Source organism: Cupressus sempervirens, chromosome 9 (assembly GCF_028749045.1).
Source record: "Cupressus sempervirens isolate cs-2001-9-10 chromosome 9, ASM2874904v1, whole genome shotgun sequence".
NCBI classification, from domain to species: Eukaryota; Viridiplantae; Streptophyta; class Pinopsida; order Cupressales; family Cupressaceae; genus Cupressus; species Cupressus sempervirens.
Genome location: NC_143126.1, coordinates 519,546,269 through 519,559,235, shown reverse-complemented (window position 1 = coordinate 519,559,235; position 12,967 = coordinate 519,546,269). Strand labels below are relative to the sequence as shown.

The following is a 12,967-nucleotide window of genomic DNA, read 5'->3' as shown; positions in this document are numbered from 1 at the left end:
TTTAATTCTTTTTCCTATTTTAAAATTTGTGAAACTAATATTATTCTTCAACTCTTCTGTTGATTTGGATAAGTAGTCAACAATTTATTTTTTAAAATTTAATATTTGAATTAATATTAGAAAAGGTAGAAAAGAATTTTATAACTATTATTTAAATTTTTTTAAAATAACATAATGCTTCATTTTAAAATTTTTTTTAAAAAACCAGCCTTCTTTCCTCTCTCCCTATAATAATATATCATTCTCTCTCTTAAATCTCTTCAAATTAAATCTCTTCAAATTGAAAGAACTTTGACGGGACGAGCGCTTTAGCCTTGCAATTTATTAAAATATTTCATTCGTTCATTTGCCTGAAAAAGTTTATCGTAATTTCTATGCTTTGTGGAGATTAATTGATTCTCCTTGAAGGCATTTTCGGGCCAAGTTAAAATTAACTTAATTTACACAGCACACCGGGAGATATTTGCTTGCCCCTAGTCTTCAGTTGTCGTACGTTAATGGATGATGTGGTTTATCCTCACAGCATTTGCAGAGAATTTGCTTAGAGATTCTGGAATGAAAGGCGGAGCATAGGGGAGTTTTCGGGAATGGAAACAATGGGATTTGCTGGAAAGTGTAAGGGCATTGGCATTTTGTCCATTGCTCGTTGCATCTCGTTCTCTAAGGTAAAGCGTGCTTTTCATTCTCATCTAGTTTTTTCAACTTCATTTTTCTTAGCTTGAAAAATGGGTGGTGGTTTGTTGCCAGGTCCAGCATACGTTGGCTGCTGCAGCCGTTGCTGATTCCGTGCACATTCTTCCCCCAGCTGTCTCACTTAACTCTGCACCAGATGAACAAGGTATTCTTTCCACGCCGAAAGCATTTGGAGGATTGTATATGTATTTATGCTCTAATAGGAACGAAGTAGGGGCAATCAATACTTATGAAGAACTGAACATTTTTGGTCTCTGGTGGGCTTATTGTGCCATGAATGTGGGTCACTGTAAAATATTCTAAATGGGTTTTGTATAAATCTCTGTTAAATTTTTCCATGCTGGACATTTAACCTCGTGCTGGCGGGAGAAATCTTAAACTCCATACCCAAGTAGCCACCGAACCTGTAGATTAAAAAACCAGAGCTCCGATTTTGCATGGAAAATCATCCTGTTTTCTTCTAGCCATTTTTGGACACCATGCGCTAGTTTTTCCTTAAATTTAAAAATGGAAGCAACTTCCACGGAATCTCTTCTTTATACACGCCCCTGTATAAATGATGTAACTTTTTCATTTCATTGTAGATACATATACATTTAGCTATTTTAAAGGATTTTTTGAGGTTTCAGGCATATCCAAGCACTGGAGTAGGTCGGGTCTGACCTCTTTCTTTACACAACACATATGAAATATTATCTATGGAGCCTCCTCCTTCTAGAAATGGCGTATTAAGGTAAACAGACCAGAATGTTTAAAAGCATGGTCATGATGAACGTTGCCATCAGTCTTTACAATACAACTTCATAGATTAAGTTGCCAGAAAAAATAAATTATAGACACACTTTATTAGATTTTGGCATACACAAAGCCCTGAACCCTGACAAAAGTTATATTGTAAATGTCTCTGCAGCTACACATCTAATGATAGTTACAAAAGTCTGAATATATTGTTACAATCATTGTTTCCCAAGACAGATGAAAACCATGAAGCTGTAAGAGTAAAATTCACTAGTATGAATATTAATGTAGGCTTGTGTGGGAGGTAAGTCCTATTCCCATGTGACAGACATCGTGAAGTGAAGTTGTTGTAGGAATTCCCAGTGGAGGCATTATTTCCACCATTGGAACTTTTCTAAATTGGAAATTCATCAGAAGTACATAAATTTGGAATGTCTGGCAACTTTACTGGTGTCCTTTCTGTTTTGAAAATTACATGAAAAACAGTTGTAGATGTTATGTCAAATTTCCAAATGTTTTAACCTCTTTTCGTCAAATCCACGTGTTTGGTATGCGAGAGCAAGGAAAATGTTTTGATGTATTTGATCTTGTTAATAACCATGCATATAAACAAAGAAATGCAGTTAAATTGCATATCTGTCTAGTACTCGGACATTTCCCACATTTACATTGATCTTGACACCATCAAATTTGCCTTGCTCTAGGGATTTCACCTTAAGGCTTACACAACAAAATTTTCTAGTGACATAATATGAATACACATCTTCAAAAGATCTTCTCTCTACGAAACAAATCATGAACCAAGCTGGGCTCCATCAAGCTGCCTCTTGACCCTTGGAAAGGTGTAGCTTTGAGCTGTGTTCTAAACTCTCAAACTTTGAAATTTCAAATCATAGTCTTGATTATTTGACAACAATCACCAAGAGCAGCAACAAAGCTCTATTATTGTCTACAATTCTCAATCATATGCTCTGAAGCTCATTTGACAACAATCTATATTTAGCTCAACACCAAATCTTGAGCTTGTCTCCAAAATGAATCTTCACAACATATGCATTTTTCAAATTCGTCAATATCAACAAAGAAAATAAAATGGAAAGCATAAACCAAAAATGCTAAAAAGTAAAAACACTTCTCACTGAGAACATCATTTTAAAGTGAGAAGCCAACTTGAGATGAAATTGTTATAGTTTATCCATGGGATAGCTCCAATGAATGTTTGGAGGCATTGTCAGGTGTTGCAAAGAAAGCCCTCAATTCCTATGGTTTGAATGGGACTTTTTACTATTATAATGATCCTTGTTCTGTATTAAGATAAAAGTTATTGATGGAACTGAACTTCTGATCACCCTCTTTGGGTTTGGTTTCTCCAAACCCAATTCATGTCTCATGGTGAAATCCCTCATTTAGACATCAATTGTAAGAGGATAGGTCATTTGATTGACATTTTTACTGACTTTTCGTTGGGATACATATGATTTTGTTTCCAACAAATTTAATGCGAAATAGATCAAGTTCATGTACTTGCTAGCACACCCAAACCTTCTAAAATGTAATATTATTTTATTTTATTTTATTTTGAAGTATGCATAAAATCCAAACTTATAAACAATTTGAGGAGTATGTCAAGAAAATTGACAACCAAGTCTTAAACAAACCCCTTATGTGTCCTCCCTTTGAAAAGTTTATTTCTTCAATAACAAAAGGATTATCATTGTCATGCAAATCTTTAACATTTCCCAACAATGTTTACAGAGTTTATAAACTATATAGCCGCTTCGAGAAAAATGTAAGCTTTTTTCCTACTATATTAACACTTATTGATGCATAGGGACAGAAATGAAGTGCTCAAAAAGTGACCAGCAAGACTGAAGACTTTGCTGTCATTACCAATTTCTGATAATGTTCTACAAAACTCTATAAGCACTGCTCTTTTGCAAATTTATTATTTGAGGATTCCAAATCAAACAATCTTGCCCTCCACATGGGCTGCTTCTTCATGCACTTTCTTACGTTGGTTTTCCTTTAGTAATTCTCATGATTCTCGCCCCTTAGAAGCCCAACCAACAGTATTTGTTGGGACTCTCATATGATACCATTCTCATTCACAACTTTCACACTGGTCTGCCCTTTTCTCAGAACTATTTGGAGTAGAAGTTTCATCTTCAATTTGCGAATAGTCTGTGAAAATACATAACTGTTCTCGCTCAGATAAATCTTAACTCATCATAAAAATGTTTTTAGTAGGCTTTTAGCCTCTAAATGATTGCAAACAATGTCCAGTGCTAATCTCATCAATCATACACCCAGGCATGGGTGTTTCACACCATTCTTATGCTAGTCATTTATGTCTTCTTCTAGCGATGACAAGAGATATTGCCGTGGTTATCTTGTCTGCTCTAGTTTTCCACCATTCCTCAGCAGTCATGGGCAAAGGAAAATATTCTGCTCTGATAATAAATGTGGGAGAACAAAGAAAATGTTCTCATGTATTTGATCTCGTTAAGAACCCTGTATGTAAGCAAAGAAATACACTTGAACTGCTTAACTGTCTATCTAACCGTAATGTGCCAACCTTCTGTAATATCCTACTGGATATTTTTCCCAATTTCTTCACAAATATTTTCTAGATATATAACAGAATATTTGTGCAATACTAACCAGAAAAAAGCTCATATAAATACCTCAGAATACGTTATTGCATTATGCATCAGCAATACAAAAACAAACATCAGATATCCAATCTTTGTACAGTGAGAATAGTTAGATTGGAAAACAAAAAAGAACATGTAAGCTTTGCATGAACTCTGTCTTGAATTCACTGCAATGATGAATCAGATGTGTGTCCAACCCACCAGAAAAGGCTTGAAGATTTCCGTCCTCAGGTCTGGATAGAAAGCTGTAAGCTCTCCCAATGTTTCTCCAAGAGAAACTCAAAAACCCAAATCCAAAATGATAAAACCAAGCATGCCCAAATGAACTCCTCTTTCTTCTTTTAAGGACCTGCTAAATATCAAATTTAAATGGTAGGCAATTATTTCAGTTATTATCTTTGACTTTGTAATGTCTCTAATGTTGCCTTCAATACAATATTGTAGAACTAGAATGTCAGATCAAAAGTTAATTTCAGTAAATATGACAATGTCTTGATACATGAGAAGGTAGATGATATTACTGCTCTTTTCTTGTACTTGCACTTTCATTTTCTGTACTTTCCAAGATTTTATTTATGTTAGTATTTATATATCTATTAATGGACATGTTTCATGTAGAGTCATGTTTCTATGTGAACTGTACTTTCCAAGATTTTATTTATGTCAGTATTTATATATTGATGAATGGTCTAGAGACATGTCCCTACGTGAACATTCATGAGGCATGTGCTGCCTAACTCATGGCACCGTTTCATAACATAATTGTGATTAGAGTGATGCGATGCTTAATAACTTCGATGCCGTTACACATATTGCTGTTTAGTATCCATGATGCTACTGTTTAATTATCCATGATGCCATTTCAATATACTACTATGGTAATATCAACAATATCATTTCAATATACTGCTGTAGTAATATCCAATATAGCATTTCAATATACTGCTGTGGTAATACAGTTGATGCAGGAAAGTTGATCGACCAATGTATAGTCAATATCAAGAAAATATGCATAATGTAAATGTGAGAATCGATTACGCATAATCAATAATCAGTCTTAGTCAAAATAAGTTTGATGATTATCAGTTTCATATGAAATGATCTATAATCATTTGATATATATATATATATATATATATATATATATATATATATATATAATATGGGTATAATTACAAGAGTTATCTAAATGATTATTAATTATGGGTATAATTACAAGAGTTATCTAAATGATTATTAATTATTTAACAAATAACAATCTTGAGTAGAATACAAATAATGAATGTTTCAAGGCTGAATTCATCCATTTGATTCATCCAACTGATGCTACAAATCATTAACAGGACCCAACCTATGATTCTTTAACTTCCCTATTACCGTCCTTGTCTTCTTGCCAATTCATTTCTTATTAACCCCTTTTTATAATATTAAAATTGACTTCACTAATTCTGCATTAAGTCCTCCAATAGTTATATTAATAAAAATTTGCGTTGGCCTATTAATTTTCTAATGTCCAAGAAAAGGGGACATTACAGTCCTCCATTCTTGAGATTGCTTGCCCTCAAGCAATCATGAGTTTGTGAATCAATACTGGGATACCAAATCTATCTGCTAGCATCTCTATGTCCCATACTGGTAACTCTGAAGTTAGTACATGCCATGCTGTGTTACCAAAAACAAGAATACAGCCCATCTATTACTATGATCCCTGGGTCCCATGTCATCCTCAGAGATACTGCCACTTCTGCTTGCTGTGTTACTCTGAACTCAATTGTTCCATGCCTGAAACGGTTAAGTAATCCAACACCATACACTAAATGCAAGGCACTCATCCTGTCAACTCGCGGATCCCATACCATCCTGTCAACATGATCGTGGGAGTCGTAATGGTGGTCCATCCATCCACTATTGTCTTGTATCGTCCAACTGCACAAGTATAACACCCTGCCCATGCCAACAATACTTCCAATATGCATAATAACCAACTTATCAGATCTCCAAATGCTGCTGTCATAACCTGGATCAGCAACAAGAATGTCAACGGTGTCATCTTTGTGCCACTGACTTGGAAAGAAAAACGTCTCATAAGGAATATATTGCAAAGTATGTGTTTACCGTATGGATTAATTAAGCAACGCACACAGGAAATCGATACGAACACCGAACAACAAATAGCAGAACTTCTATTATTATTCGCATATGCCAACAATACATTATGCTTTTCTCATATGATAATGATAACCATGATTACAATGCTTCCTGAAGGGGTTATAAATACTTTCCGACGAACCTTCCCGAAGGTATCCGTCGACCAAGTACATTATACCCGTTACAAACTGTTTTACCCGTTGGCTACATACCAATACTTCTACCGAAGGGACCCGTCGGCCGATGCACAATTTCTACCGAAGGGACCTGTCGGCTGATACACAATTTCTACCGACGACATCATCCCCCCCCCCCAAAAAGAAAAGTCGTCTCCTGACGACTACAGAACAAAACTCAAACAACAATATTGATTTGCCACATCACTTTCACATTCATCCCGCTGCATCTATAGCCTTTGCTAACACAATATTGACTCCTCAAGCTGACCTTGATAGCCACCTATGCTGCTTTCTCTGCTTCCAACTCCTCGGTACCTTGAGCCAAGTGTCGCTGCACTGCCTCCAACTGGATGATCAGCTCCTCCCGAGCTCTCTACGCATCCACCAAGAAAGCCTCATGGCCAACACCTACTCTCAGTGCCTCTGATACACAGACACTCCATGCCTGCCGTAGCTCCAAGTCTTCTCAACTAGTCAGACTCCCACGACTGATATCCGCAACGACTGGGGGTCCAGGGGGCAACGCCCCCGGCGGGGTTGAGGGGCAGCGCCCCTGCGGGGTCCTCAGCGCCCCGGGTGCGCTCCCTGTCGCAGTACAGGGCGGGGTCGAGGGGCAGCGCCCCTCGCCGCCAAGACCAAATTAGCCCTTCGTAACCCACACAAAAATGCACGGAACACACCATTTCTGTCATTATTTGCCGATTCTGTACTCTTTCTGGCAACCATGGATGCGTCCCCTTCCCTTTGGCATCATCTGTCACTCATTCTGAACAACTTGATTCTATCGTCGTTTTTTTTTTTTTGTTGTTTTTAAATTATTTAGAAAACCACCTGTCACCCTTCTGTGATGAAACCCATACGGATTCCAACTTGACACAATCTAGATTCCAATCTGCTTAAAAAATCCGTGCTGCAATATCCCACCGTCTGTACTTTGAAGGTGGAAACCGTACATTGCCTTAAAATCGTACTTCAAATTTGAAACCCGTACCTTGTCTGAAAAAAATCGTACTACACAAACCGTACACCATTCTTCAGATGTTAAAACCGTACGGTATTCCTCCTTTATTGTGAAATCCGTACGGTGGTGCTCCTTCTTGCATATATTGCATACCGTACAATGCCCTTTACTGTGAAATCCGTACGGTATCACTAAAATCCATACTTTTAACAATGAAAATCCATACGGTACTATGCAATCCGTACCTTACAAATGAAAAACCGTACGATGCTGAGAAATCCGTACCTTGCCAATGAAAAACCGTACGACACTATGAAATCCGTACCTTGCTTATGAAAAACCGTACGACACTATGAAATCCGTACCTAGCTTATGGAAAACCGTACGGTGCTTCAAAATCCGTACTTCACTTATGAAAAATCGTACGACACTTCAAAATCCGTACTTTACCTATAAAATCCTAAGATGCTTCAAAATCCGTACTACACTTATGGAAAACCGTACGGTACTTCAAAATCCGTACTTGTGAAAAACCGTACGGTGCTTTACTTCTCTTCTCTTTTTTTTTTTTTTTTTTTGAAAATCTCATTTCTGGAACAATTATGTACAATATTTACATATATATAGTACTTACAGTCTTCTCTCAGTTATTCGTCCACAGGGGTGCATTACTTCTTTCATTGCAGACATTCAACTTCGACCTCTTCACTACATCGAATACTTCCTTTCGGTCTAGCATCCACTGTTTTATTGCTCCGTTATTGCTTACTTCCCGCATCTGGTATGGCCCGACCCATTTAATTTTGAACTTGCCTGGTTTGATCTCATTCCGATCGTCGTACTTCAACACCCACTGTTCGAATTGAAACCTGCTACGCCTATTCTGTGTCATCTCCATATTGCCCAGTTTGTTCCCAAAGCTCCGTACCATGGACTCCGTCAACTGCCCCTTCTGTCCGTCAATAACACTTTCACTCTGTACTACTACAACTTTTATTGAGCCCTTCCTCTTTGTTGCCTGTGCAGACGGTATCGTGTGTCTTCCTTGCTGCCGGTACCTTTCTGCAATATTTGTGGTTCGACGTAATACTCTCTTCCGACGCTGTCGTACAGTAGAATCTTTCCTTCTTTTGGGTTCGTATTGTATGTTCTGTCCTTCAGCTTCAGTCATGCCCGCGTTTCCTTCTTCGGCTTCTCTATGTTGCTTCGAACATTCATTTTCTCCTTCGGCTTCTCCATGTTCCTTCAGACATTCATTTCCTCCGTCGGCTTCTCTGTGTTCCTTCGGACATTCATTTCCTCCTTCTGCTTCTCTGTGTTCCTTCGGACATTCATATCCTTCTTCTTTCTTACCTTCGTCGATCCTTAGCATATTACAACTCGGAAAGAGCTCATAATCCTCTATCTGCCAATGGTAAAGACCATTTACTGAATCCAAATCGTCATCTCCTTCCAATCGTAGAACTCCCTCCTGATCGGGTTCCATACTCTGCCTCCTCTTATCGTCTTCTCCTTCAGAATCCGACGACAAAGCTTCTTCTCCAACCATCTGAGTGTGTAGATCGATGACATACTTGCGGCCTTTGCTTTCGAGTGATAAAGTATTTTTCTTCCAATCGTGCTTCGCCTTTGCTTGTATCAGCCACCCTCGACCCAAAATGGCATCGTACCCCTTCCGCTTGAGAGGAATCACAACGAAGTCCAACAGGAATGGTTGTGTTCCGATTGTCACCGGTTGCGCTGTGAGTATTCCCAATGGCTTGATTCCGTGTTGATCGGCTGTTAACAGCTGGAAGGTAGGTGGCCATAATGTCGGCCGTCCCAACTTTTTCCAAGTATCCTCCGGTAGCACATTGACATCGGATCCTCCGTCGACGATCGTGTCTGGTAGCACCGTCCCGAGAAGGCCCATTTCCACAACGGCTGGATAGCGTCCAGATGAAAGGGCTAACAACATCGGATCTTCTGCACTTGTACCCACCTGTTTGTCATTGGCTTGCTCTACAGGTTGCTTAACACTCAGAACTATATTTGTGAGAGCCGTACGGAGTTGAGGCATAGTGAGCAATAGATCATTTATCTTGACGGGTATCTCCGTATGCAATATTTTCCGTATAATGTTCTGTTCTGCACAATTTCGTACGGAGGTACTTGGCGTGTCTTTCAGGTGAGCCGTTTCTGCCTGTGTTGCTTTTTGGATTTCTGCCCTTGCTTCCTCCAGTCTCCTCTTTTCTTCCGCTGGGTCAGGATATAGCTTCGCTTGCTTCCGAGTGATGGCCAGAACTTCTTCCTCGTCTGTTCCTATGGTAATCAAATTTACTCCGGACTTTGGGCACTTGGTATCATCATGATCACCAGGTCCACACCAGCGGCATAGCAACTTCGGTGTATTTGTTGTTGTGCACTCCCGGGCGAAGTGACCCCACAGATTGCATGCGCGGCATTGAACAATTGGCCGACCATTTGCATCGTACTAAATTCGACTCCTTCCTCCATTGTTGTTGTTGCCACCATTGTTGTTAGTGCTGTTGTTGTTTGGACCGCGCCGGTTGTTTCTATATCCGCCTGATGTGGCACCTTCCGTACTGGTGTTCCCGTTCCCTCCGGACGGAGAGGCCTCCTGTGTCAGGAACACTTGCTGCGGTGTTCTTGTTTTCAAATTGAAAGGGCATTCCTTTATTGAGTGTCCCATAATCTGGCAGATCTCGCAAAATTGCTCTTTCGGGCAGGATCCCTTCGTATGGCCTTCTTTCTTACATTCCGTGCACCATAGGTCATTGCCCTTCGGTTCCTTGTTCATGTTCTTGAATTCCTTCATCATTCGAATCATGTCTTTCTGAAGGGCACGAACCTTCTTGTTGCTTCCTTCGTTATCGCTGGTATCATTTCCTGAGGATGCATCGTCATCTGAATCAGACGAGCTGGTCTTCTTCTTCTTCTTTGTCTTTTGGTCACTCTCGAGGTTCATTGCTCGGTTGTAAGCTTCATTGTATGTGGATGACGGCACGATCTTCATCTTCTTCCGCAGCTTCGGGTGAAGGCCTTCAATGAACCATCTTTTCTGTAACCCGTTAGTGGGCTTATTCTCCATCTTATTGATTAAGTCCTTCAACCTCCTGGCAAAGACCTGTACAGTTTCATTCTTCTTTTGCTTGGTATTGAATATCTCTGCGACAATTTCATTGTCATCACGCAAAAGTTGAAATTCTGCGATGAACTCCTTCTTAATGTTATCCCAACTATTTAATTTCTGTGGATCGGCATCAGTAAACCAATCAATGGCAACACCCCGTAGGGTTGCGGGAAATTGTCAGATCCATTCGTTTGTATCTGTTATGCCATTTGCCCTCCAGATCGTTTCACATGTTTTACAATGTCGAATGGGATCAGCTTCTTCATCACCATCAAATTTGGGCAATTTTTCCTTCAGACCTGCCATTATTACTGTATGTCGAGGGTTTTGTTGTGTACCTGCGCTGTTTTGCACTCTCGCGCTGTTTTGAGCACCCGCGCTATTCTGAACACCCGCGCTGTTCTGGATACCCGCGCTGTTCTGGACACCCGTGCTGTTCTGCACACCCACGCTATTTTCTGCTTCCGCGCTGTTTTCAACACTCGCGCCGTGTTCAACACCCGCGTAGTTTTCTGCTTCCGCGTTGTTTTCAACACCTGCGCAGTTTTCTGCTTCCGCGCTGTTTTCAACACCCGCGCAGTTTTGGACTTCTGCACTGTTTGGTGAAGAAGAGGGTTTGTAAACCGTAGCTGTCCGTTCCGGAAGTATATCTCGGACGAAGAGGTCACTCCACGCTCGTGCTCCTTCTGCACTCCGAGCCGTGCGAGTCAATCTGCTTCTGTCAGGATTCTCTTCCCGTGGCGTATGCAGGTTCAGAAACTCCTCCCTCGCTTCTTCCACCAAATCAAGCCGTTGTCGAGTCTCCTTCAACAATCCTTCCGCACTCTTGCTTCCGTCGGAAATCTTCTGAAACCTCCTTCGACGCTCTATCTGCTGAGCTAAAATTAAATTTTCCTGCGCAACGCGTATGTCATCTTTTTCCTTTAGCTTACTCTTGTCTTTGTTCAACTGATTCGGCATTTAATTCATCTCCGCCTGCCTGCGTGCCAGATCCATCGGGCAACGGCGCCAAATGTTTACCGTATGGATTAATTGAGCAAAGCACACAGGAAATTGATACGGATACCGAACAGCAATAGCAGAGCTATTATTATTCGCATATGCCAATAGTACATTATGCTTTTCTCATATGATAATGATAACCATGATTACAATGCTTCCTGAAGGGGTTATAAATACTTTCCGACGAACCTTCCCGAAGGTATCCGTCGGCCAAGTACATTATACCCCTTACAAACTGTTTTACCCGTTGGCTACATAGCAATACTTCTACCGAAGGGATCCGTCGGCCGATGCACAATTTCTACTGAAGGGACCCGTCGGCTGATACACAATTTCTACCGACGACAGTATGTTCTCCCCACTCATCTGCCTTTCAACTCACTAACCTTTGTAGGCCAGGCCAAATCTGAAAATGTACTAATCGACCAAATAGGGCAGCCACAGATAGCTGTAGCATGGATGAAGAAAAAATCACCAATCAATAGATTAACAGCTGCCATATCATACCAACTCGGTGTCAAAACTCTAGCTGGGATGTAGGAGCTTTCAGTATGCATTGAAGACAACTCCTTTTCTGAATCACCAAAATTATTATAAATCAAATCTACATCTCCATCAATGAAATGATCACAGTTACAAGTAGTTTTAGAACTAGTATCACTTGTTTGATCTTTATCCACATGATAATGTGAAGCTGTATAACTGCTGATATAAAAATAAGAATTCTTGTAATTAACTTCTTGCTGGTCCATAAGGTCTTTTTTGACATAATGTGTCTCATTTGGATAAGGTGAAGTGGATATATTATTTTCTCCCTCATTCTCACCAAGGGTAAAACATGATATAAATTATCCTACGCAGATACAGAGATTTAATGGTAACATGTCCCCTGCGATCACAATGGTTTATTCATTATAGGCGGGGATGTGGACTAAGGAGGAGTGAGCAACATAGGACGTGAGTAATACAAAGATAAGCCACACAAGAAGCAATAAGGTAGAAAGCACAAACAACGAACAGAGGAGAAGACATGCCAAGGACAACAAGAGATTGATGATGTATCATCCTAATCCAATGGCAGTGTGTGGAACACCAGTCTTCTAACCAAGGTTATATCAACAACAGTGAGTTGCATAAGTGTCAATGATCATAAAGAAACCAATTAACATAGTTGATGAGAGGAAGGCAGCAAAAAACTAGGAAGAGGTAATTCACAGCTAATGATTTCAGTGTATGGGTTGAAGAATCCCAATCATCAATTTATATGCCATGTCAATAACAAATGAACAATACAATCAGTAGGATCAGCGATAAAATTATGTCAGACACATATCTTGCTTAGCAGACATATATCAGATGGGAGTTTATTCTATTCAAAAAAGATTGTAGAGCATAGAATCATTAGTCGGATCACCATGGCCATCTCCATTTGTCAAGCCCATTCAAATAAATAAGTTGT

At 39.8% G+C, this 12,967-nt stretch overlaps 1 protein-coding gene across 3 annotated transcripts in view; it reads left to right on the top strand.

Annotated features, from left to right (window-relative positions):
• Positions 1-353: 353 nt before the first annotated feature.
• LOC149539632 (uncharacterized) overlaps positions 354-12,967 on the top strand; it is a 135,012-nt gene continuing 122,398 nt past the window's right edge. The window contains exons 1-2 of one of the 3 annotated variants that reach the window (XM_089800868.1): positions 354-665; positions 748-838. Coding sequence is in view for 1 of the 3 variants with exons in the window: in XM_089800866.1 (XP_089656992.1) it covers positions 830-838 (9 nt within the window). In the remaining 2 variants the exon portion in view is untranslated. The remainder of the gene's footprint in view (positions 666-747; positions 839-12,967) is intronic. The other 2 variants (XM_089800866.1, XM_089800867.1) reach the window with 2 other exon arrangements.